Here is a 27,861-nt window from a genome sequence, read left to right as displayed (position 1 = left end):
CAACTGTGTACGTTGCATGGTTTTGCCAAAGATAGCGAGATAATTTTAACATACACACACACACCCATAAATCCCAATTTATAAGGATTATAGATTACTCAATTTGCGTTACTCTTGGCTTTACAATGTTAGTTGGAAATGTGCATTGGAATAAAACGTGCTAAGAAAAGGGGATGTTGATAATTATGAAACTCTGATTGTACTGATTGTTTTCCAATGCAAAAAAACAGTTGAGAACAACAAAGGGCTGATATTAATCATTCGCTTTCATTCTCTTCTAGTTGAAATGGATCCGACACCTAGTGCCGTGGATGCCAACCAATTAAATGTAGGACTGGCAACCGTCCCCGAAAAACCCAAGTAAGTGTCCTGTATTGGGTTAACAATGGATGTGCTTTGTGCATGGAATTGAAAAATAGTGTCCTGTGAAGAGAAGAAACGAATACTAGGACGGTGCTTTTTAAAAATATGCAGACAAAAGTATTCCCCGCCTCCCGCTCACCTCATTGAAAACAGACAATGACCAAAAAAATAATGCCTCATTGTTCTTTTGTTTTATTTGTCGCACTAAACACTTGGCCCCCTATTTATGATTTATTTGAGTATTCATTATATTAAACAAAATAAAATTAATTATTCATAGGGGGCCAAGTGGTTAGCGTGTCGGCCTCACAGTTCTGAGCTCAATGGGTTTAATCCCAGGTCAGTCCTCACTATGTGGAGTTTGCATATTCTCTAAGGGCTTGCGTGGGTTTTCTCTGGGTACACCTATTCAGGGTGACCCCCACCTGATGACTGTAGTTAGCTGGGTTATGCTCCAGTACCCCCTGAAACCTTTGTGAGGATATGCGTTTCAGAAAATGCTGTTTGAAGAAAGATTTTTGATATTTTGCAGATTTGGTACATCATTTTGGAAGCACAAATGTGTTTCAATGTTTTGAAGTGAATCATTTTAATTTGGGTTATTATCTTGCAAAACAAATGTTGGCCTTATTACAGTGAATCATGATTTTGGATTTGAAGGGCACATATTAGTGGAAGCTAATGATATACTTGAAAAGCCCTTTTGCGTCAAAGGCTTTAATTTAATGTATGATTCATAGTGTATTTAGCAATTTACTGGAGTGATATTCACTTTGTAAAGATAAAAACAAATTCTTTATTTGATTTTTGGGAGATATAAGAGCACATTATCACATTAATCAGGTCTAAAAATGCTCAAAGATAGTCATCGGAGATGATGTAATTTAATTTGAGACATTATTAGTGTTCGCTAAACTGTTGTTTAAAAAAAAACAGCAAATAAACATTATACATTGCAAATTTTACAAAATTAATTGAGAAGTATTCAAAATGTCAAATGCTCCACTTCAACTGGATAGGACATCTAGTGCTGTCAATAGTATAACATTTTCTAACAATATTCCTGATTATAAAACATTTATTCCCTCCTACCAGTCAACATATTTTGGCGTATTAAATTACTATTCCACTTGGGAACTGTAGAAAGAGCCAAGGAGCACGTCATAAAAATCCAATTATTCCTCAATGCTGATTTCATACAGTTGATCTTGGATACATTTTAAAAAAGTGATGTAAGACGGTGTAGAGAAAGCACTCGGGGGTAAATAGAGAATGTGAGGAGAGAGCTGAGTAGCAATGCACTTCATAAGTTTTATATCCCGTCAGGGACGAGAAGCTCTGGTGCACTGGCATATTCCGCCATCCCCCGATGCTGTCCTTAATTATGTTTTACATTTTAAAGCACTGATTAGAAAAAGACCCTCTGTGCAAGACCCTCACAGACAACAATGAATCCCCTCCACATCCACAAGATTAACGTTTTACCAGCAAAGATCTCGATTAGTCTTTTCCACTCGTCTTATCATAATTAATAATATCAGGCAGTAATTCCGTAAAAGTGAAAATTAGTCGATAATTCCTTTCTTCCGTGAATATGACATTGCCCCCTGTTTTTGATCTCGGATTCATATGCTGCTGAAAGGATATCCCATGACATTGATTTCCACGTTCAGGAGGATCCGTTTTAGAAACCCCAATGGTTGAGGAGACTCTAGGCTTTCTGAATGGTGGTATTTTTGTCAGGGGGATTACAGGGGAACTATCCAGCCGTGCATTTTTTTTTTTTTTTTACAGCTTATCCTGGTCAGGGTCGCGGGTAAACTAGCGGCCATCCCAGCGGAATTTGGGAGAAAGGCAGTTTGCATGGTGGATTGGTCACAGGTCAATCGCATGGGAAAACAGGCATGGAAAGGGATGGGCTCTTCCCAGTGAATAATCTCCATTGGCGACGGAGTGAAATCTCGAGTACACAGGTGTCAAAACAATTCGCTAAAAGGCCAAGTGGGTCCAGGTTTTCTTTCCAACCAATGAAGATGACACCTTTTCAATATGTTCTCACCCAACTGTACACAGTTGATTGCAGTCAGATGCTGCTTGTTTCAGTAGCACCCTCATTGGTCTAAGTGTGCTGTTTGGGTGGGAATTACATTTTGTGCCCATTTGGCCCGTAGTGGAATTAGTTTGACACCTGTGCTCTAGTCAAATTGTCAGGTTGTTCTCCCACTCAAAATGCATCAGATGTTTACCACATTCAATGGCAGCTAATGAGTTAAGTCAAAGGTGTCAAATTAATTTTTTGTCGCAGGTCAGGTCATAGTTACGCTTTTTATCAGAGGGCTGCTGTGCCTGCCAATGAGGCTGCCACAGTTAATTGAATAATAAATAGACAGCTTTCCTGACAGATCATAAATCATTTAAAGACATAAAATTGTGTCCCAATACTTTTGTGAGCTTCATAAGAAATATTCTCTTGTATTTTGCATGTAGAACATGCAAAACTCCACACAGATGGACATGACCTGGATTTGAACCAGGACCCCAGAGATGTGAGGCCAACACGCTAACCACTAGCGACACTGGGCCACCGTAAGTTGTTTATATATAATCTTTATATATAATCTTTTTTTTTTAAATATGGGGCATATATATAAAATGAGTAAACATTTTCAGTTGTATTTTTCAACATTTTAGAAAAGAATTGGGCTAAAAAAACTGGAAAATCCCTAAATATTATTTTTTTAGATTTAAAAAATGTTTATTATATATATATTTTTTCTTAGTAAGGGTAAACTAGTTTTTATGTGCTGAAAGGTCGTCAAGTCGTTGTTCTTGAGGACAGTAACTTCGAAGTTTCAGTCTGCTGCCATTTGTGATCTAATCGCCTTTAAACTTAATAGCTATATAGTATCTATCAAGCCTGCTTTGGATGTTTTGTATCAGGACTGTTTCATTAATTCTGGAATTATTATCCAATAGAGAGCAGCCTGTTGTAGGTTGGGAATTTGCCAGGAGTGGACATATTGTTTGTGAGTCATAGTCGTTTAATTAAAGAACAGAACGACAGATACTTAAAGTTCACAACACATGCTTGTTTAATTTAAGGACATGAGTAAACGTTCATTTGCTGGAACTGTCCCACTTTAAATGGATTGGACACACACTAGCGATAAAATCATTTCAATTCCCAGCAGAAAGATGCTTGGACATCATATGATTGGACCAGTATCGTTGTCAATGACACTGAGGCTGACAGCCTTCAGCCTGTTAGGGCACACTAATGCTTGTTTAGATTTATACACACTGCACAATTAGTTGACAAAAGGAAATATGTTGCAAGATGTAACTACTTCGCAACTTGCCGCCTGTTTGTTTGTTGCCAGGTTTTACGACTCTTTTAAAAGCTTTTACTAGACAAGACAACGCGGAGACAGCAGGAGGACACGGGAGTCTAATAAAAAGCTGTAGAAAAGCTCCGCATTGAGTCTGGCGTTAATCTGGCCCTTTTTTTATGGGCCCTTTTTGGATTCTTAAACAAACAGCAGCAGGATCATTAAGAACTCCGCACAGATACACATTTTTTCTTGGCGCACGGTGTTGTAGCTCTATTGTTGCATAATCATGCACCTGCATGCAAAATAAACTGCATTATTGCTGGCCACGTGACCTGTCAAGATGCAATGATCTGCATTTTGATTCATTATGGAGATATGGACAGAAGCGTCGGTTTCAAGGCTGAGGCTGACACATCACAGCGTTTGCGCAAACATACAGAAATGAGATTTTTCTGACGTATTTGGCCAAGTTGGAAAGTAGCCTCTCTGAGGGTTTTCTGTATCTTAAATTAACTCAATGGTTGCCTGGCAGCAATTACTCGGACCTGAGTTAATAATTGTGAAAATCAATTTTAAAAGGTTTTTAAATAATTATTACAATATTTTTTTTTGTTTTAAATGATTCAAAAGCAGCACTAAAATAATTTCTTTGTATTTAATTGTTCTTTATTTGAAATACTTTATTTGAATGTTTTCATTTCATTATTATGTTTTATTATTACTATTTAATGACCTTATGTAGAAATCCAAATGTTTTTTTTCATGATAAAAAATATTCTCGTATGAATTTTTTTTTTAAATGATTCAAAAGCAGCACTATAACAAAATTATTTCTTTGTATTTAGGTTTATATTTGTAAATGATTTATTTGAATGTTTTCATTTCATTATTATTTTTTATTATTACTATTATTACTATTTCATGCCCTTATGAAGAAATCCAAATGTGTTTTTCATGAATATAGTAGGATTAGGTATGTTAAATTTAAACTCAAGAGTTAAATAATTAACCAACAATGGCTGTTGAACTTATCGACTGACATTGACAGTGATAGATGTCCACTCCATTTGAACTGGGAAGGCTGGCAGCCAATGAATGAATGTGACAGTCTAGCGTGTCACACTTGCTTTTGGTTTTAAACCTTGTCAAGAATTTAGTTTTTGTTTTGTTTTAAAGGGAATTTTTTTCTTGCCACAGAGATGATTCCCGGCTGTCAACAGTCACGCTGTCGTTTCATTTCAGAGTCAAAAAAGCTTTTTATGAGTCTGCGGAGTGTTTCCGTGGGTGGGGTTAGCTTTAGCAGTCTTTGTTTTAGTGGTAGATGCTATTGCATTATTTAAGAGCGGGTAAGAGCTTCATTCTGAGAAGTACTTGTACTAAGGCGTAGCAACAATACCATCAAGGCTCCATTGGACTTGAGAAACAACAGGATCTCAGTTTTGTCTGTAATGTCAAATGAACTCATTGGTTGCCATTGTCGGTGATAAATTCTTAGTCCGTTAGCCTGAGGAGAAATGAGACAATAAGAGTTACAGTGAAGGTTAGGCACTTAGGAATCAAAGTCAGAGAGCCCAGACTTAGATAGTTTTGGCATCTCCAGAGGGGAAATAGGGAGTACAGTCTTCCCTCGATTATTGCGACTTCACTTATCGTGATTTTTTCTGCTATTAATTATCAAAAAAGAATATAGTTTTTTTAAAGTTCTCAAAAATGTAAAAATCCACGCCGAAATTCGCAAACGGAAGCTTGCTACTAGGAAAAAGAAAGGTATTTATAATACGTATGACCCTACTTCGGGATTTTTTTTTCTTCGGGCTATATCTGGTCTACATTAACAGCAATACTGGAGGGATTACTGTATATGGGTAGAAGGATGTTGAAGGTGGAACTGAGGGAACAGAGCTAGAGGTCGACCTAGAAGAAGATACATGGATATGATGAGAGAGGACATATAAATGTCTGGTGTAGCGGACGATGATGCAAAGGACAGGGTGAAATGGAAAAAGTTAATTTACTGAGGTGACCCCTGACAGGACAAGCTGGTATTATAGTAGTTAGGGGGTAGAATCGTGAACCTTGGAACGGATTAGGGAGTTTACAAGTAAAATGTATCGCAAATACATCCCAAAAACATGAGGGGAGGCTGTTAAACTTTAAATTGCCCCTAGGTGTGAGTGTGTATGGTTATCTGTCTCCTCGTGCCCTGCGATTGGCTGGCCACCGATTCAGGCTGTCCCCCACCTGTAGTTAGCCGTGACAGGCTCCGGCACCCCCTTCAACCCTTGTTGGGATAAGAGTTTCAGAAAATGAATGAATTAACCTACAGCTGCCTACAAGGATCACAAGTTCAGTTCATTTAAGCAAAAATAATGGTGTACTTTCTTCTTGAGTCCTCAAAATGTTGTCCAAAGTGGAAGAACAATTTGGACAATAGTAGATGCTCAATAAAATGTGTTTTCTTCGCTTGTTCTGGTAGAAAATTTCCCCGAGTGAACTTACAAGCTTGTCATCACAAGATGACGTTATGCCTGATAATTCAAAAACCTCACGAGATGTCATCATTGGCTCGTGAGGAGTCTTCTCCAAATGTCGTCTTTCATGTTTTCTATCTTGGAGTAAATAATTAAATCACATAACGTAATCTCCCTTCATTCCCCAGAGTCCAACTTTGCGTAACCGTTCATGTCCTGGTGCACCTCATGGTTTTTTAGCATTTACAGAGATGGGATACATAAATCAAACGTGGTAAATAATGTAAAACCATCAGTTCAAGTGGCATTTATACAACAGATAGTAATGATAAACACTTCAAATACATGGTGACTTTTAACTTGACATACATCTTTGCTTAACTTTTGATTCAAAATATTAAATCTGATTTGTGGCAATGATACTATAAGCCACTTTGTGGATAATATTGGTTATTGAAATTATATCATTGTTAAATTGTGATATGTTACACATGTTAATCTCATTGGCTCCTTGCTGACCGCATCTCAATTTCACCTTTTCAACCTTATTTCAAATCACATCAGAAAGGTGATTGGATGCCACATGATTGGAAGTACTGATGTACAATATGACAATACAAATCGCTTTCTATCGATCTTTTACATGTCTGTCATCAGTATCCCCATAAAATGTTCCTACAATGCACTTCAGATTGACTTCGGGAGGTATCCTTCTCCCCACAAAGTAGTTACCAAACTGTCTCCCCTGCCAATGGTACGAGTAATGCATGTAATACAATAGAAAATAGCAACACATATAATACACACAGACAACCCAGCTGGTTTCGGGTTGAAAGCAGACTACACCCTAGACTGGTCGCCAGTAAGCCACAGGGTGGACAGAGAGACAGAGGACCATTCACACTTATATTCATTCCGCCATCAGCGGGAATCGTGCAATTGTGTATATACTGTGGCCTCGTTTCATGTTTCTCTTATTTTTATTCTCTCTTAAAACACACTCATTCATCAGGGCCCATTAAAACAAATAATAATTTGAACACGTTGTTTTGTAAAGGGAAGAAAGTGTTCTGTTGAGTAATATGGTTTTAGTTGTTTTTGTATGTGTCTGTTATGGCAGGTCACTTCGTGATGTTTCTTTGACTTTCAGAGTTTAACATTTTTTGCTCTTCTATACCATCAGATGGTTATATATCTACTAATAAGCCAATAAATGATGCTACTGTCCTCCTCCCACTGATTCAGGTCGTAAAACTACTTGATGCTGTCTACATTGTCGAAGGAACGGATTACAGATGACAAAGACTAACTTACTTTCTGGAGAGTGTACTGTGTTCTTGTGCACGATTTGGACATCAGACCAGAAGCGTTGATGCCACAGTCCCTCAAACTTCGACTTTCAGAAAAGTGAGTAAGTAGTTTTTGTCGGGTTCTCCTAAAAAAAAAATGGAAGAAAATATGAGAATTACAACCAAGACACGATAGCACAAGACAATGAAAAAGTTCTAACTGACTGATTGAAAGGTCAGTTGAAATGGAGTGAAACCTTGGGAAATCCATTTCACAGTCATTCATTGTACTTTCTGCTTGGTCTCGCAAGGGATGCTGGCTGGCTGGAGCCTACCCCCAAAAACTATGACTTGTTAGTGGGATATATCTTCAATGGTTTGGTTTTTCACCCATTTACAGGTTACAAGGCGACAAACAAATCATGCACACACCTCAAAACAATCAAGTGGTCAACCAGCCTACCAAGTAGTTTTTTTTAATGTGGGTGGGAAACTTGAGTATTGGAGCCCTTGGTCGCACAACTATTGTAGTGCAAACCACCATTCTTGAAAAATATTTCACCTCAACATTTTTATTTTTCATTCATTTTCAGTTAAAACATGCACCATGCACTATCTACAGCACGTGTCAAAGTGGCTGCCCGTGGGCCAAATCTGGCCCGCCACATCATTTTGTGCAGCCCGAGAAAGTAAAATATTTTCTGTTTCCCACTTTAATATTGAACATAACTTTAAAAAGACATTTTCCCCAACTATGGAACAAAAAGCTCAAATAAACATTGTTCGAATCTGTAAGAAAAACTGAAGATTCAGGGTTTTTGATCTAGTTCTTTTAATGCAAATAAAAAAATATATATCTAAAATAGTCTGGCCCACATGAAATCGAATTGATGTTAATGTGGCCCGCAAATCAACCCAAGTTTGACACCCTTGATCTCAAGTGTAATGGCCACGAAATTTAATTCTGTATTTTTGTATTCGACCACAGCATCACTGCAAAAAAACGGTTATATCATTGGGCAAACCAGATCTGCTTTAAAGTCAGGGAGTACTTAAATGACCTCAATAGATTGGACTTCACCGAGCCACAATCCGTAGTCCTTTTCTTAGTAGAATCAACCAGAAAAGTGCAAAACAGAGTTTAATCCCATTTTGCTGTTGGCCAGGAAGCATAGACAGTTACTAGAAATGATGTAAGCAGGCTTTTTCTCACACTGCGCCCTGATTTCAATTTCAATCCTGTGGTGGCCTGCGTTTTTTTTTTCCTCCAAAGGGTTCAATCGTATTTATCGGAAAAACAGTGTCCATGTTGTGTTCTAATGCTTAATATGTGTCTTCTAGGAAAAATATGAACACTATATACACGTATGTAAGCCATTTGTTTTAATCCGACCAAGCGATGAGCTGATTGGATTGAGAGCATAGAAGTGGACCAGCTGCTATTTATTCTGTTATTTTGATCAAAACATTTTTAATTCATGATTGTTTTGGCTGCTCATCAAATAACATGTTGCCAGGGAAGAGTTGTTAACAATTACATGGGAACTGAAAAAAGGTTTCCTCCTACTTTATATGGAAAAAAAATAGTAAATATTCCCAGATTTTAGTTTTTAAATCCTTGTTAATTTTATGACATTATTTGGATAGAAAAATATATCAAATTTCTTAGTCTATCTATTTAATAAAATATTTATTAAGATAGTGACAACTATCCTTATCAACGGCAGTGAAACCTGATCATGGTGGAAAAATGAATTATTCATAATGGTATTTTCCCCTTATGTGAAAGACGTGATATTTTGGTTGTGCTTAATTCCCCTTGGATTCAACTTTGAATTAAATATTAACGAATTCCTAAAACTTTTTGATTAAATGTTAATTTGCCATTAATAGTTCATTTTAAAAGACTGATGTGCTGCATACTTAATATTTTTTTTAGGAAAGGGCATGAACACGAGACTGCAGTGATTTACCAAAAATAACTTATACAGTTGTACCTCTATTTATGAAATGAATTGGTTCCAGAACTTGTTTCGTAACTTGGATTATTTTGTAAGTAGAGCAGTACATTATATGTAAATTCTCAAATTCGTTCTACGGTCCTGAAAAAAAAAAAGACCAAGTAAACCCTTTACAAATGATCAAAGGGTCCCAATTGTGAATGGAAGAAATGAGAGAAAATGATGAGGAAAATTATTTATCAACCTATTAAAAGAGGAGAACTGTTCCTCTCTCAAAATTTAAAGAGAGCCTGTGTTGTATCTGTTTTTGGAATACTGCAATTAGAAGATGGGATGGAAATTGAATTTTTTTTCGTTAATTAACTAAACTTTTGATTCACAAGGCATTTGAAGTTTTCCCAGATTAGCGAAAAAAACCCCAAAAAGAACTGGCCCATCAAGCAGAATTGAAAAGGAGATTAAATTCCACCAGGATTGGCTGAGTCCGTCCCATTCATTCGTTCAGTCACGCTGACCAATTTGTGCCGTGGACCGCGAGAGCGCCTCCGTATAGAAAATGAAACCCGATTCTTATTTATCAAGACACATTCAATTAGAAAAATTTACAAGCTGCATTAACTCCCACCTTTTTTTTTTTACAGGCTACCATTAATTCTCTCTGGCGGCGGTCTCCGCATGTGAGTCATTGACAATTTCCACAATCTTTTCATTTAGAACCAATTTCCCCGTTTACTACCATTATAATACCATCATTAACCATACTGCTATGTACGTACAATTATAATGTTTATGTCCCGGTTTTCAGGTCCCGGGAGGTAAATGGCTCAAGCTAAGAAAATGATGTAAGTCAAGAAAGCTAAGTAAATGCTGAAGTAAATATAAAAGGCTCTAGTAATGAATGTTTAAACATCCCCCTTTCCATTATTACGTAATTATTTTTACATACTCTTAATCATATATTTATGATAAAATTATAAAATTATATATATATATATATATATATATATATATATATATATATATATATATATATATATATATATATATATATATATATATATATATATATATATATATATATATATATATATATATATATATATATATATATATATATATATATATATATATATATATATATATATATATATATATATATATATATATATATATATATATATATATATATATATATATATATATATATATATATATATATATATATATATATATATATATATATATATATATATATATATATATATATATATATATATATATATAAATAAATAAGACGCAGTAGTAGTGGTGGTAAGTAGGGCATTGTGTTTGACTTTCAGTAGATGTTGCTGTAGTAGTAGTAATTGTAAGAGTAATTAGTGCTTCTGTTTTACATCAGATAGATGGAGCTGTGCTAAAGGGATATTTATACAAGGAACAAATGAACCAGTATTGAAAATACGGTACTTATGTATTCCTCCAATGCCTTATGTACATTTGTTCTTTGTTCGCCATTGACAGCGCGATAGGACATATTTCATTTTTTCTTCATTGCCCAACTTTAGCTTCTGCTGTCCTTTAAAATTTATAAATTCCTGCAAAGTAATGCTTCTTATCGGGGACCATGGTCCCCAGGCTGGATTAGGTGACTTACTTGTTGCGCCGGTATAGTGCCATACATGCCACTCCGAGAAGACACATCCCTGAGGCGATGCTGAAAATGGATAAGACCTGCCTCTGGTAGGTGTCACTGCTCTCTGCAGAGGAAGAAAATACAGCCTATTAACACTTGTCATTGACTACGGTAGATGTCCAATCATGCAGCGTCCAATCATTCTTCTGTTGTGAATTTAAATGAGTTCACCACAAGCAGATGCCTAATCTATTCGAAATGGGAGGGTGACAGCCGATGAACATTAGCCGTCAGCATTCCTACCTCAAATGGATTGGACATCTAGTATTGCTGGCGGCAAATGTGTTAAATGCCCCCGATTGGCACAAAAGAGGAATTTATCAAGCGTCAACCGTGAGGGAGCGTAGAAAACATTCATTCCCTCATGCTGGACATTACCATGAAGCAATTCGCTGTCAGGAAATGTCATCATGTGAGCAAGAGACATTTCCAACCCAATAGGAGATCATTGTCGCATTAAGACGAGCCCTGCAGCCAAGCGCAATGGACTGACTATCCGACTGACTGCTCACCTGTCAATCAAATACTTCTAATACCACCAGGAACACAGGACAGGCTTCTAGCTATTACCTTGGCACTTAAAGTTACGTAAATGAGATAAAATACTTGATTGGCTGCTTCTTAAATATGTCAGGGAAAGATAAATCAAAGCCTTCTTCTCATAGTGCAAACAGTCATTGCGTGATTAACGGGGAGCGGCGGTCATCTGGTCAAAACAGCGACATTGCACCACGCTTTACGCGCATTGCCGGTGCAATTACATTTGACTTTATATGCGAACGCATCGTACGATGACAATAAAACTTGACGGTTGCGAATGTAGCTTAACCAGATTAACATCAACTTTGCCATGACTGTTTCAAATACATTAGATTCCCAAAAACTGCTTGGAAAACCAGTCTTGAGTCTTGATCCACTCATCTTAAACGTTCCATCTATAGCACAACGAGCACTTCTCTTTGGAAAAATGAATGTGGGCCAGTCGCCATGGAAACACGGCAGCTCAGGTGTACTATGTGGTCGTCTTGTAAGAGTGCCTTGATGCAACGGCCCTCAAAAACACTGTTTACGTCTTAGGTGAGCTATACTGGAAAACACAATTGAACGCGCAGTGGAAATCGAGTGATTTCCATGTGGATAACAAATCTTTGAAAAAACAATTATTTCCCTCATCTCCATTAATAATGAAGCGCTCTGTCCAGAGGGAATACATCTACATGTCCTACTGTTTTTCATTTGCCCACACCTCCCTTTCCTCGTCGGAGAGTAGCCGTCGTGCATACCAAACAAACGACGCTGGACGCTGTGAAGTTTCCCATTAACAAGGTTTACAGCAAGATAAAGATGACCCGGCATGTTAGAATCTTCCTTCCATTGGCAATGGCGATTTGTATTAGCACAGAACGTTGCAGTAAGAAGGACACAATGTTGACTTATTTAACCTTTTAAAAGCCAAGTGACTACTTTTGATAATTAATTAAAAAAAGGCTCATAAAGACCGAGTGTCCACATATATGGACATCACATTTTGTGTCATGTAAAACATAACATTTGATTGGTTGGAACTGTATTTCATCCCATATTAAGGAAATTCCATTGGATGCTTTTGCAAGACAGACACAAGACACACAAGACATTGTAGACCTAGGTAAAAAACTGGAGCCACACACAAAGTCCACAAGGAAGGGACCTTCTGCAGGCTGAGACTGAGATTAGTCTGATTTTGGAGCAGTTCTGGATCACTTCTAGGTAATATTGCTTACTTTACTATAATTTTGCGACAATTCATGTATTGTCTATTAATTTATGGGCATTAATGGGTTACTCTCTGTTGATATATTGGATGCAAAATAAATATAAACATAAACTAACAGGTTCTGACCCCCAATAAGGAAGTCCTGTGTGTGGACATTTATTATACTTTATATAAGTGTGGGGAAACATGACACAAAATGTGGATATCCGGATCTGGTCTCTATTAAGATATATGGTGGTTGAATTAGTTTCATGAATTGAAAAACAATGACATACATTAAGTAGAAAATAAACACAATCCATATGAATAAAACAGAAACATGCTCTATTTATGGCATGTATTTACTCTATAAAGTTGATCATTTATTTAGGAACTATGGTTCATAAATACATTTGCTCATTTATTTTATTATTGAAAAAAATCATTTGTAATAACACCACTTTAAAAAAATGTAACTGAGTATTTTATATAGACCAAATTTTCATTCCATTTCAAATATATATATATATATATATATATATATATATATATATATATATATATATATATATATATATATATATATATATATATATATATATATATATATATTCATTTTAAGAAAAGGAAAAAAAATAACGCCAGCATTCATTCATTTAATTAACTAATCAAATGAATGAATGCCGAAGTTGTAGTATGGTTTGTTTTTCCCTTTTTGATGATGCTTAAGGTTTTTTTTGTGGTTTCATTCAACGCTCAAGAATGCTAGGAACATTATATCTACGCATCCAATTTGCTGAATACTTTGGAACTAGTCAGCTTGAAAGGCCTCACAATGGTCTTAGCAGCCAGCTTGGCCCTTTCAGCATCGCAATTGCGCTGAAAAACCAGAAGACCTCTGTCGTCTCAGGTGGCGCGGCAAACGATTCAGAGTGTTTGAGAGGTCATTTGTCTGACGGAGATGACGGCGACGCTTCTTGACATTCGCTAGCGCGCTACAGAAGACGCATTTTCTCAATAAAGTGCAACTCAGCGGTTAGATTGTGACCACGGCAAGCACTCAAAAAGCCGCCGATTCGCAGTGGTTGATCAAAATGTGAGTGGACAAGCACAGATGAGGAAAGCCCTCCCGGGATGCTTCCCTGTTGACGGCTTCAAAACTGTAGAGAAGCCGACAAAGGTCACATCCGGACTGCGGTCATGTCTACTGAAAGTTTTATTGTAGAGAGGCTTCCAAAATCCCAGTCTGTCTCTCTTTTTTTTTTTTAACAACTTGACAAGATGAAAAAAGAACTTTGGTATACTAGAAAATGCAACGTCTGGATAAAATGTTCTATGGGTCTTTTCGTATTAATTTTGGGTCATTGATGTTCAATTGTTAACTTTGTGATTACCGTGATTGATTTTGACTCATGAATTTGGTAATCACAAATAACTTGTTCCTGATTTTGGACCACTTCCTCCAGATTTGGTGGTATTTTAAGGTTCTTTTTCAGTATATTTTGGATCATTTCTATTTGGTAGAAGGGCATGTCTAGGTCACTTGGGATTTGTGTCACTTTATGTTGCTTTTTGTGTCATTTTTTTGATGACTTTAGCTTGTCCCAAGTCTCTTGCTGTACATTTCGATTCATTTGCTGTCATTTTTTGGAGCAATTCGTTTTGTCAAAATGTCCAAGTTGAAAATTGGTAGAAGTTAATGGAAACTTTTTTTGTGGCAGTTGAATGTGACAATGAATAGGACCATTTAAAATGTATTGTTACATTTGAGCATATGATTGGCTGATAATTAAAACTAAATGTAAAATGTTTTTGCCATTAGAAATAAATCAGAGAGTTCTTGGTGTTGTAGACAAAATCAAAAGTGACTGCGTTGCTTAAATTTTAGATGTTGAATACATTTGTTTGGCTGTTTTTATTATTATTTAATTTATCCAACAAAATTTCTTAGTAGTGCATGAGATGCCTATTCTATTAAGCTGTTACTTTTCTACTGATTTAATACAACAGTTTCATAATGCAAGTCATCTTACCCATAAACTCGATCCCAAGTTCATCCTCTGCCGGATCAGTAGCCAGATTGGAATGTCGGGTTAAAAGTTGAGGAAGAAAAAGAGAAAAATCAAACAATTAATACATAAAAAGGATTCAGTATTCACCTTTAGATGCAAATACACAATCCGGCGCACCCTCGTAGTCGCTTTGAATAAAAACAAGCGAGACGAGGAGGCTGTGAGGATTAGTAACCGAAATAAAATTTGAAAAATGACACATTGTAAAGCTTTATGTCACAACTGCTGGTTTTTTTTCTATTGATTAGAAGCCAGGAGCACAGCGATATTTGTTCCCGCGCCGCCTCCCAGCATAACTTCACCGCAGACACGAACTACCTTCGGCAAGGAAAGTCCCCGACTTTGACATCAGACCTCAAACAGCTACAGTAAGTTGAATGTCGGCGCTGAGGGGGCTGATAAAAACATTATAAAAAGGCACACTTGCGTTCTTTTCCGTGCTAACAGTGGCCTTTTTTTCCAAGGTGCTCTAGTGTAATCACATTTAAATTAAAATGAAAGCCCTTACCAGTAATTGCTTTTTTGACAGAGGTGGGCCCGCTCAAAGAGCAACTGACAGGTGATTTGCTGCTTTTGGAAACCTCCCGATAAAAAGATGGATTCTGATTGGGTAAGTCAAGTCCTAGCAGGCCTAAGGTGGCTATTTTTCTTTTTAATAGATGAAATAAATGAACATTTAGCACGTCAGCCTCACAGTTATGGCCCGGACGGTTCGATCCCAGGTCCGTTATTACTGTGTGCATTTTCTCCCTGGGCTTGTGTCGGTTTTCTTTGGGTACTCTGGTTTCCTCCCACATGCCAAAAATATGCACGGTAGGGTGGTTGAATTGTTCGTGCCCTGTGATTGGCTGGCCACCCTACACCATCAGGTAACATCATAATGAAACCATAACTACAATATGGCCATCAAATTCTGCCATCCACTCGTGTTCCAGGTCGTAATTTGAGAATGACACCTCGCTCGACATCATTTTTTACTGAAGACGAGGAACGGCAAAGTCCACTCACAGATTTATCCCCACCGCCCTCAAGGATTAATAAACAAATGTCAGCCTTTATTTCACGCATCATCTGATTCACAGCCGTGTTCAGCGTAGTGAAAGATTAAAAGCGATCAATTACTGAGGGTTGTGATTTTAGCCCCGGGAAGATTTGAGGTCCGACTGCACCTTGAGAATGAAACTCGATCGCTCGGTACATTCCATTTCCTTTCCCCTCGCGGGGAACACTCAACTTTTTCCCTCTCCTCATCGTCTGTAAATCCCTTGAACATCCCATCCTCTCGCTTTGTCTCAAGGCATTCAGCTATCATAATATGGTTCCCAATCCCATACGCTGGCAATGCAAAGCCCCCCTGGGGAGTCATTTACACGAAAGGCGCTAGAATACCTGTGTCAGATGCTCTGCGCCTGATTATATGACTGCGGCAAGGAGACAATGACTGGATGGAACAGATCCGTAATCCCGTCCCTCTCTTGGATGGAAAACAAATAGAGGCTATGTGTGGGAATGCAAGCGTGTGCAATAACTTGTGTAGTTACAGCGTACAGTGTATATTTAGCTTTGCATCTGTAAAAGACAGACTTGGCTCACCTCCTGTTTTACCATCTGCAAGACTACCGATGAGAATTTCAACATGTTTACCTCATTTAAAAGGACAATTCATTGGAGCTGAAGTATCTTGAGCTTTGAACCTCACTGATTTTTAATTTTTATATTCACACAGTGACTCAATGATTCCTAACACTCAGTACATTTCTTTGTCTAGTGCAGTCACCACTGACATGATGGTGAAAAAGGCAAGTTTCACAGGTTTATTAGCATTATACGTAGGTCACATTGCAGTTGCTTGCATGTCAAGTCTAGTTTGTGCGCATATAAGCCGTACCCTTGATTCAGTCATCATTTTCTTAGTGATAAATACGGCGTATATGCGATACAATGCGGTAGTTAGCCCATTCTTGCTCTCAATATGATTCCTAACACTCGGTACATTCCTTTGTCCAATGCAGTCATCACTTTTGGCAATGACTCGTATAAAGTAAAGCCATGGTGGTGAAAGATGGAAGTTTCACAGGTTTATTAGTGTTATATCGGTTTATATTTTCTCTATTTTGAAATAATTGACGTATTGTCTTGCATTATGGTGTTTCGTCAGTCACCGTGCAGTTTTGTGCATGCCAAGTCTATTTTGTGCGCATTTTAGCCGTACACTTGATTCAGTCATCATTTTCTTAGCGACAACTACGGTTTATATGCAAGAAAATATGGTAGTTAGCCCACCCTTGCTCTCACCTGCGCAATTTCTGAATGATAACAGCTATCCCTCTCACTAATAGAGTCTATCGTCCTCAATAATACTGAAACAATCCGTCCAATTTCCACAGAATCTTACTGATTTTAGATTTGAGACCAGACCAATTTGTCCACAGTTTTTTGAAAGAAAAAGATTATTGATTGTCATTGTAAAACCTGCTGAACAGAAACTCAAACTATTTTTCCTAGATAAAGAAGTGTTCAAACTTTCTTTTAGTGTATTGATAATTGTAGAACTTCTTTGTATGAGTCTTGAAAAACAGTGTGAAAATGACATCTTTACATGTAAGCAAGCACAGTGGGTGACTCACCCTTAACCATTTTTTTTTACACTAAAAACTCCATTCCTTCCCACTACTTAGTCGCCAGCAGTGCGGGCCAGCGGGGGGGATCTTACGTCTCCTTTGAACGCCGAGCTTTTTAGATGACCCGTTGTCCGCGCTCCTCTTTGTACCTCACCGAGGACGCTCGCTTGCGTTGAGTCGATAGCGAGGGAAAAAGGTAGAGAGCCGACGGATGGAGTGCAATTGCGGGGTACGCGGGGGATTGATCGGGGAACATTAAACTTTGTTTTCCCACTTCACCATGGGGGGTGGATCGGGTCGGCAATGACAGTCAAACTGGTGCCAACGTGAACAAGACAACAAATACACAGGCTTAGCCCGACACAGTGAATTCTTTTCTTGTTAGATGGCTGCCTGTGTGTGCGTTATGGCACGATTTGGCTTTTAAACAGGATAATCCCCCAAACCATGGGTAATCCGGGTCAATTTAGATGACAGTGTAGCACGAAGATATAAAATAGGCTCGCTCTTCTATCTTTCTGGGCATACTTTATCTGTCCCGGTGGTGAAAAATTGGAAGCGCTCAAACATGTTGCTTTGTTCTACTGCCACATGCGTACGTTTTTTTTTTCAGTTTAAGCTCTTGGGGATGATATCTTTCTGGGTTTTAAATTGGAGATGTGGAAATGCAGAGTGGAGGACTGTTATTTTGCACTTGATTGTTTGGTTAGTGCATTGGCTCAGAATGATTGAATTATTGAATCATTGAATTAATTGCTTAAAGTAAAGCATTTTTTATGAAGCTTCAAATTTTTTATAAAGGAATTTAATCGCCTGTGATTCGCTGGACACCAATTTAGGTTGTCTCCCACCTGGTGCCCATAGATAGTTTGGGATAGGAAATAGCATGACCCTTGTGAGGATAAGCGATTTGGAAAATAAATGGATATAATGGCATTTTTTTGCGGTGTCAATTGAAGAAAACATCTAATAATCCTCCAATTTGTCACTTGAAATATTGATAGCGAGTTAAGACCTCCAGGTTGGCATCAATAAGCTGTTTTTTTTTGTTTCACTCAAAGAAAGAATTCAAAAGTAACAATTGATTAACTGTTAAACCCAATTATATACCGAGTTTTATTTTATTTTTAAACTTATGCTTTTATCTTAAACAACAGATTTTATGAAAAAACAAACCATTCATAAATACTTGTGCATTTTTGGCGCTGCTAATTAGAAAAAGTAGTGAAATAAATGTCTAATTTGTAATTCAGATGATTGACAACAAGGCAGTTACAGCCTGTAGTTTGAGTATTTGAGAATAGAGAATTACAAGGAACATTTGATTCCTCAATTTGAGATCTTGTTTAGCTTTTATTTGCCTTAATTTAGCCTCTTAATTACACCTATTTCCCCTTTGTTTAAATTCCCAAGCATATGTTTTCATTTGGTAAACACTAATATTACATAAAAAAACAAACGAGTAATTGACTAAGAATCCGATTATAGCTTTCCATACTTAGTTACAAATTCAGATGCTATGTCTTATTTCTCGATGAATCGAAAATTAATCTAAATATATAAAAATATATGTGGTCCTAAATGACTTTTGGTCTTTTTCCAAACTAATAGCCTCCATTCTGGAGCAGATTGACATTTACTCAGGATATTATAGGAACAAAAGGAAATGAAGAACGTGCCTGAAGTAAAAAGTTGTCGCCATGAGAGTATTTGAAAGCATATACTGCTTGGTGACACTGACTTGTGACCCCATTAACTGCCTCTCACTGGACCTGCTGGTATCAAAAACTACAAACAACTAGAAAATGGAATTTTCCCACAAATTGCATTGGGATACTCTGCACTCCCATTGGTCACTTCTTTTAGATTTCTAGAAACTTCCTCTTTGTCCGGGGCCTTTTTCTTATTATTTTGACTTCCATCGCTTGACAAATAATGCTAATCGCTTCATTTTGATCAGTTTGTTGTTATTCATACTTGATGGCAATTTTCGGGTTAGGGTTAGGGATTTTGGATTGTTAATTTAAGGAATTCCTGGGTAAATTTCAGGTATTTTTGAGCACTTTCTGGTGAATTTGTAGCATTCCCTGGTCATTGTATCGTAATTTAGGGCCATTTTTTTTGTCATTTTCTACTTCACATTGGCTATTATTGACGACATTTGTGGGTCACATTCTTCTTATTTTGTTGACAACCACTGATGAAACGTACAATTCATTTGGACTGGAATCAAATGCAATGATTTGGGACACATTTTCATAATGTTACTGTACACAAAAGTCATTTACTCTTGACTTGGGACACTTTCTGTGGATTGTGGATAATTTGCTTCTGTTTGGAGGACAATTTCTCCTGACTTATTTTTAGGTTTAGGCTATTTATGGGTATCTTTTTGCTGATTTGGGGCACTGGGGAATCTCAGTTCATTTCCTTACTAAGATATTGGCAATCATTGATGGTGCTAGACTCTATTTGGACTGGGAAGAGTTGAATGAACAAATGTTCAAATTGGACGGCTACCAGCGTTATTGGTCCTAAAACCTGGGTATTAATAGTGAGTGTCAAGGCAGTAAAGAAAAAAGGGCTCTCGCGATGGCCATTTTGACCAGAAATGAAGAGTGCAAGAACACCGACATGGGAAATGAAGCTGGCCAATTGATGTGAAAGTAAAAAGGACAGCTGCAACGGCTAAATATAGTCACGGCGGTCATTTCAGACACCTCGCAGCAACTAGAAATGACCGTTCTTGATGTTTTGGCAGTCTCAGGGGTGAAAAGAGAAGTCATCCTTGTTTATTTTGTCTGGCTTTGGCCCTGTTCGCTCTACTGTGCGGATTGTTGTTTTTTTCGACGCAAACAAAAATGGCTATTTTGATTTCACATAAAGATAATCAGTCTGTTTTTCTGACGGATGGTACATTTACTGTTGGAAAAAAGAGGCTTTCAAAATGAGTAATTATGGTGTCGTATTTTTTTTAACCTGGTGAAGAAGATATCATCTGCTCTCATTGTGAACGAAAGAGGTTGAAAAATATTCAGTTTTTATTTTGTTTAACTAAAATGAGAGTATAATAATAATACAAAAAAGAATAGCTATGAAATTAAAAGGTTTCCCCCTTTTTGGATTGGATTGGATTGGATAACTTTATTCATCCCGTAATCAGGAAATTTCTTTGTTGCAATAGGAAGAGGGTGAGGATGCAGGAATAGAAAAGGCATTATACACAAATGGGTACTTAATAGTAAGTTAATAAATAAATACATGAATAAATATATAAATAGGTAACTGTGTTGGTGAGATATATATATACATACACATACATATATATACAAGCACATCTACACTGTATCCGAAATTCGGGAGGTCCTAACCCACAGCCTTTTTTGAGTTAAAGAGCCTGACGGCTGATGGGAGGAAGGATCTTTTATTCAAATAAAATTGTAAATAAACTTATTTTCTATTAATTTCTATTTTGATTCTTAATTTAAAAAACTAGAAAGGTGACAAATTTACTGTTAAACCAAGCTTTGGAACAAGTAATTGATTATTAACTTAACATAATGATTTTCATGCACTTTAATCAAGGACTAGTGAGTAGAAAAAACACTTATTTTTTATTAATTCAAAACATGGAAGTGTTTAAAAATATATAATATATTTAAAAAATATATAATATATATTTTTTAATTAAAACAATCAGTTTTTCATGAGAAATATTAGATTTGTTGTTCTACAAAAGGAGGAAATGGACGTCCATCTTCAAATGGAATTAGGCTTGTATTTATATTTTTTGGTTTCTGTTTTACTTCATGGCTTTAATAACTTCAACATCCATCTGTAGGCCCATCTGTTCATAAGATTATGCAAAATTTGGAAGGCTTATCCGTCTCACATTTTAAACGCCAATATTAGTCATGTTACTGGGCAAACACTGAATAATTAATTCTGTCTTTTCACATTGCAAAGAGCGGCAAATGGCGCGACCACAGATGAATAATCACATTACCGCCATCATTTTCCAAAAACATACCTGGGTCTGACAAGATGGCGTCAGTCTTGGGGACAAATTGGTCACAGCGTAGTCCGTGGTAGCCTTCTTTACACCTGTGTAGGGAGACAAAATAACAATTTAGAATTAGAAACTTTGGATTCAGAGCAAAAAAAAGGTGTCTGCTCATAAATAAAGTTCTATTTTGAGATTTGTTGAAGCATTCACAAGGAGGGGGAGCTCGATTCTAGGCTAGATTGTTACTCATTGTGATGAAAGAGAAAGTTGCGGCTGCAAGACTGCCGCAAACAGTCCTAACAATGTCAACATATTTGTCTTTTCTGTCAAGAAAAGAAAATAATTTTAAGACTCTTGGTTAATCCCATAGGTACTGCCAACACAAACTGAAAGAAACTTTCCAAACATTTTGAAAGAACAATGGATGCTACTTCACAGTGTGAAGTGAACAAGCTGCTAGTCAGAGGTCGCGAGTCACATGGGGGGGTATTGTAGGCACTTTTTGATCTCAGACACTCAAATATAAATTGCAGCCTTCATCAAAACGGGTACAGTGGTACATTGACACACGAGCAACTTGAGATACGAGTACATTTTGGGCAAATGTTTATCTTGAGATAAGAGTAAAATGTAGGGCAAATGTTTATCTTGAGGTACGAGTAAAATATCGGGCAAATGTTTGAGATACGAGACACATTTTGATTTACGAGGATACAGTGGACATAAGAACATCATGGGCACTGTCTTTCTGGTCGCAACTCTCTCGTGCAATGTCTCTACGAGCACTGTGAGGACATTTGTGTGCATCATTTCGAGAATATTTTGAAGGGAAGACAAAAGCAAACAACCCTCAATATGTTCCATCTGAAAGTCAAGCTGGAGACGGGGCAAATAGAGCCAACCCAGGAGAAGAAAGGTATACAAATTTAAAACAAAATTAGTATTAAGTTTAGTGTAAGGTTAGATGGAACTTATTTTTGAGTTTGTCTGCATTGAAATCCAAGTTCATTTAAATTTCCTTATGTTACGAGCGAGTTGCTATGCAAAAAGTCCCCTTTCTCTCTCTGTCCCTGTCTCCCCTCTGCAAAATGTGTCTAATTTTAGTACTATTAAACCACTAGTTATATGTTACTTTGTTAATCAATCCAATATCCTGTTTTGGTTTTTTTTCAGAGGGTTGGAACAAATTAATTTGCTTTTAGTTCATTTCTATGGGAAATTTTCATTTGAGTTACGAGTAAATCGACATACGAGCTCAGTCCTGTAACGAATTAAGCTCGTATCTCGAGTTATCACTGTATTTTTGTCCCAAAAGCAACACAAACAAAAACATGATTATGATTTCCGATGTGTTCCAGTTGGATAATTCTCATTCAATGTCATTGTAAAACACTGAATTAGTAAGTCAGTGAAATGTTCATTCATATTCCGTGCTCATCCACATGAGGGTCGTGGTGGTGCCGAAGCCTATCACAGCTAACATTGCGCAGTAGGAAAGGTACAACCTGAATTAAATGAGCCACCTCATACCTCCAGGCAATTTGTGACTGCTTGCAATGCCTTTTTTTTGGAATGTGGAGAGGACACAAACAAAGGCATGGGGAGAACATTCAATTCAACATTCATTCTTCACATGAACTAAGGCAGATGTGTTAATTCTCCATTATGTCAACCCCAGTGAATTAATGAAAAGTAAAAATTGTAAAGTATAAAAAATATATATAGTCTATATAGTATTCTCTTACTTTTTTAAAAAGCAAAAAGGAGATGACAGCCAACTATTCACGCTCATACTCATACTAGGGGCAATTTAGAGTGTCTAATCAATACCAAGTATTTGATTGGGTGCAGGGCGAAAACCTGTAGTACCCAAAGAAAACCCACGCAAGCCCAGTTTCTTTCCAAATAGCACGGTAGGCTGGTTAAACGCACTAAATTACCCCTATGGATGAATGTGAGCGTAAATGGTTGTCCGTCTCATGGTGCCCTGTGATTGGCTGGCTTATAAATCATGGTGTCCCCTGCCTGGTCACCATAGTTAGCTGGGATAGGCTCCAGCACCCTCCTCTTGGGAGGATGAGCAGTTCAGAAAATGAAATTGTGAATAAAACCAAAGACAAATCTGTAACTACATTGTTCTTTATCATTAAATGCCAGACACTGCCAGTAAAATATGTATGTCCATCGCCATCAATAGCAGCGAACCACGATTCAACATTAGCCAGTTTAAATAGATTGGATGTCTATCGCGATCAACGTTGATGAATGAACAGTTCCTACAGTTTCCAACAAATGACAAATAACCTGATCTATCCACTTCATTTAAAAAAGCATGGACAGCCACAACGCTGTTTTTGCCACATGTCGTTTAGAACATATTCACGAGCTATTATTCCCACGTATAGACGCAATCATGCCTACGTCTCCCATATCCGACATCGAGGAGCTGCCTTTGTCGCGGCATCGTCACCTTGTCACAGAAACGGGCCAACGCGAGTGCCTTGATCATCCAAAGCTGTATCATCTCATGTTGTTTGGTTGCACGTGGCATGCCAGGATAGCAGCTTTTCCTAGCTTCTGTGCACGCGCACCCAAAAACATATCCCAGCTGGATGAAAAATGATGCTGAAAGAGGTTGGAAATCTCTACAGAGCTCCGGGCGGAAAGCAGACACAGCTGACAACTCAGTGTGTTTGTGTGTGAGATCCACTTCAGATTATACACAGTCACGCCATCCATTGTTACACTCGCCATTAGAATGAGAAGCGCCTTTAAGCACAAATGTATTGAAACACGCAAACAAGTTTTTGAACAAGACGGAGATTTTCATGGTAATGACTACGTCTGTCACACTGCAGGGAAGATTGCAGAAAATGTTCAGTTAACGCTACACACTTGTATGGTTGGACCCACAGAAAGACGAGTAAAATACGTAGTTAAACCATTGCCCTTTGATAGGCATTGAATACATTTAAACTGGGAAGACTGGGATTGGGTGATCACAGTTTGGTGCCTCTGATGGTGATAGATTTCCAAATTGTTTTGATTGGCAGGAGCTAATGTATAATGTGCTGTATAATATTTTAGAATTTACCTTGCCAGGATGTGACTTTTTATATTTTTATATTACTTATGTTTTTACTGCGAAAACGCACTTTTGGAGTAGTACCACCAATTTCGGTATACGCAGCTGTATATGATACCGATAAAGGCTTTTGATTTGATTTGATAGTTAGTAGAACAATTACATGTAGGAAACGTGTTAATTCCACCATTATATTTTTTAAATTAAGATTTTCCAATCTGTTCTGGGATTTTTACAATTAATGTTCTATTGTATTATTCTCAATACATTATTAATTAGCAATATGTACTTGTGTATTCCTTTTTATTAATATTTATGCAATGTTAATTCAGGCCTAAAGTAGATCCGAAACAGAAACACTACTGCTTTTTTCCCTTAACATTTACATTTTTTCTTAACTTAATGTATAAAATTGAAAAATATATGTTAACTCTAATTGAACTGTTGGAAGCTTGTTGACGTGTTTGTGTTAGTTGGAGTGTTGTATATCACAGTATAACTTTTTGGTCACTTTAGAAACTATTTTAGACCCCGCTCATGGCAGGCAATGAGATATTGAAGTCTAGCTGCTTGTATACTCAACTTGTCCCATCGGCTAATGTATTCATCCCGCGGCCATATTAAATGTGGCGTGACTTCCAATGTGTCTTAAAACGGGTTGGCGGGTTCCTTGCTGAGCACACCATTAAAGAAACCAATTGACACCATCCATTTCTAGAAGACTGTGTACAGTAGAGTCTTCAAGGATAAATGAGAACAATTACATACTTTATGATGCCTCTCTCGTAAAGCAACAAAGATAAAAAGGTGAATAATTCTTGAATATCACTCGGGCATTTTTTCAAACGCTTCTGTCTGGAAAGCAATATTAACCTCTTGAGCCTAAACTTAGAGGCAGTTTACCCGATAAAAATAACAGGCGTGGACATACAAAAACTTTTCTAGAGAGCCTTATTATTTACTTTTTTGGGGCCTGAAAACGTCAACATTTGAAAACTCATTCCAGAGTGGAAATTTTGACAATGTTCCACCCTGGTGTTACTGTCTAAACAGTTGAGAACGCAACATGATCCGGCACTGGCAGTGCCAATCTATTGGCTAAAAAGGACCAAAAAACCAATGACGTCAATGCTCGTGGCCATGTGTGAAAACAACATGTCCTCAGATAGCGACCTTCTAAATGACCTAACTGAGGTCATCACGTAACAAAAGTCAGATCATCAACTGAAGGCATTCGTTACAGAGAGACATTTAAAGCAGAGAAAAACATTTTAGTAACTTTTGGTCCACCAAAAGGTGCAATGGGAAAATGAAAAGAAAAAACTGAAAATTGAAGAGATATGCAACAATAGTCCGAAATGTGCTCTTTTACTATTTCTCCCACTTGAAAATTACACATTCGAGCAGATCTTTTGTAGCGCTTCATATTTCTAACCACTTATCCTCACAAGGGTCACGGCGGGTGCAGGATCCTATCCAATCTAACTACGGGTACCAGGCAGGGATACTCCAACATTGGAAATCTGCCATTGTTCATGGCACTATAAAAATCATTGCTTCATTTTCCGTACTGCTAATCCTCCTAAGGGTTGCGGGGGTGCCAGAGCCTATCCCAGCCAATTGTGGGGTGGTAGTGGGGCATTCCTGAATTGTCAGCCAGCCAATCTTACGGCACAAGGAGACATAACCATTCACGCTTAGACTCATACCTATGGGCAATTTAAAGTGCTCAACCAGTGTAGTCTGCTTTTTTTGGGAGATGTGGGAGGAGACCAGAGTACCCCAAGAAAACCCACAAAAGCCCAAACTCCACACAGTGAGGACGGACCTGGGATCGTACTGACGACCCAAGAACTTTGACACTAATGCGCTAACCACGTGGCTCAGTGACGTCCAATATATCAATTTTGGTAAAATACACAACACATACGTACACACATCTGAAAGAAAACTACAATAGTAGATATAGTACAACAATTCTGAACTAGGATGATTGATAGTGATCATTTGTTATTGTCTTTGAGAGAGCTAAGTGTCCAATTCTTAACCAAGCAAACATGATATCGTTGAGGTAAGTGCCCATTTTGATAGAATCTAAAAAAGGTTTCTGTGCTTTCTCCATTTTGCAGGCAAATGACTTCAGAAAAAGCTCTTATAGAGCGCAGAGCTGAGCAGCGGGGTCCCTGTCGACAAAAATTGAACCTAAATTCACCTCTTTGATGCCATTGCATCAAATCAACCGGAGTAATGTGACATTACACTTCTTCACTCTGGTATGTATCACCACCTATAATCTAAGGGTGTTTTTCACATATGATGTGAAAATGAAACGGGCGGAACTAATGTTTGGGATGTTTGTGGTGAAAAGTGCGACATGATCCACCATGCTCTGTAACGGTGTTTACCAGCTGCTTCAACTTTCTTTGCACTCAAAACACTCACTGCCACCAAATGGACATCTGTCACCACTCATGGTAGCCATTGAGTTTACTTATGAAAGGACTGTAAGGTTGTTAATAAAGTGGGAATGTGACAATGTTACAGTTTGGACAGTGTTAAAACAATAGTGGGGGAAAGAGATGGGTGAAAATGACCACAATTTATAGCATTTTTGAACTTGTTAACATAAAATATACGCACATTTCCTACTCTGTGATTATGGGGGGGACGCAATATGACTTTTAATGTCAACTTGATTTTACGTGGGCCGGACTATTTTAGATATAATATTTAGATTTTGTTTTCATAAATGAATTAAAAGAACTGGATATCCTGAATATCCATCCCTGGCCCTGAATATCCATTTTTTTATAGATCTAAAACAATGTTTATTTTAGTTTTTTTTAAATATATTTTTAGATTTTTTCACTAAAAACAAAAAAAAATGATTAGAAAATTACAATTATTAATTATATAGGGGGAAATCAGATAATTTCATTAACAACTATACTCTTAATTTTAATTTGATCCTAAAACAGAAAGTCGGCCCTCATGATTTACTTTCCCGGACCACACAAAATGATGCGGCGGACCAGATTTGGCCCCCGGGCCACCGCTTTGACATCAGTGAGTTGGATATGTTGTCATACTACCTAAATCTAAACAGTGTAAACAGAAGCAACACATCATACACATCTCCTCTCATTTTCTGAACCGCTTTATCCTCACTAGGGTTGCAGGTGGTGCTGGATTTGAACCCAGCACTAACCACTCATGTAAAGATATAAATTGTT

General features: G+C 37.4%; 1 protein-coding gene and 2 long non-coding RNA genes across 3 annotated transcripts in view; 2 read left to right on the top strand and 1 right to left on the bottom strand.

Annotated features, from left to right (window-relative positions):
- The window catches only part of nrg3b (neuregulin 3b), a 175,170-nt gene that overhangs the window by 11,784 nt on the left and 135,525 nt on the right, over positions 1 to 27,861 (bottom strand). The window contains exons 3-6 of the mRNA XM_077739184.1: positions 21,568 to 21,641; positions 14,878 to 14,904; positions 11,071 to 11,173; positions 7,481 to 7,601 (exon numbers count right to left, since the gene is read on the bottom strand). Coding sequence (XP_077595310.1) covers positions 7,481 to 7,601; positions 11,071 to 11,173; positions 14,878 to 14,904; positions 21,568 to 21,641 — 325 coding nt within the window. The remainder of the gene's footprint in view (positions 1 to 7,480; positions 7,602 to 11,070; positions 11,174 to 14,877; positions 14,905 to 21,567; positions 21,642 to 27,861) is intronic.
- Positions 280 to 7,560, top strand: LOC144211752 (uncharacterized). The gene is made up of 3 exons (XR_013329646.1): positions 280 to 360; positions 2,851 to 2,949; positions 7,412 to 7,560. It is a non-coding gene; the product is annotated as an uncharacterized LOC144211752 (long non-coding RNA).
- LOC144211751 (uncharacterized) lies at positions 15,165 to 26,900 on the top strand. Its single transcript, XR_013329645.1, has 3 exons — positions 15,165 to 15,284; positions 15,446 to 15,526; positions 26,758 to 26,900. It is a non-coding gene; the product is annotated as an uncharacterized LOC144211751 (long non-coding RNA).

This window comes from Stigmatopora nigra, chromosome 18, assembly GCF_051989575.1.
Source record: "Stigmatopora nigra isolate UIUO_SnigA chromosome 18, RoL_Snig_1.1, whole genome shotgun sequence".
Classification (NCBI taxonomy): Eukaryota; Metazoa; Chordata; class Actinopteri; order Syngnathiformes; family Syngnathidae; genus Stigmatopora; species Stigmatopora nigra.
The sequence above is the reverse complement of the archived record's forward strand: the minus strand, read 5'-3'. Positions and strand labels throughout refer to the sequence as shown.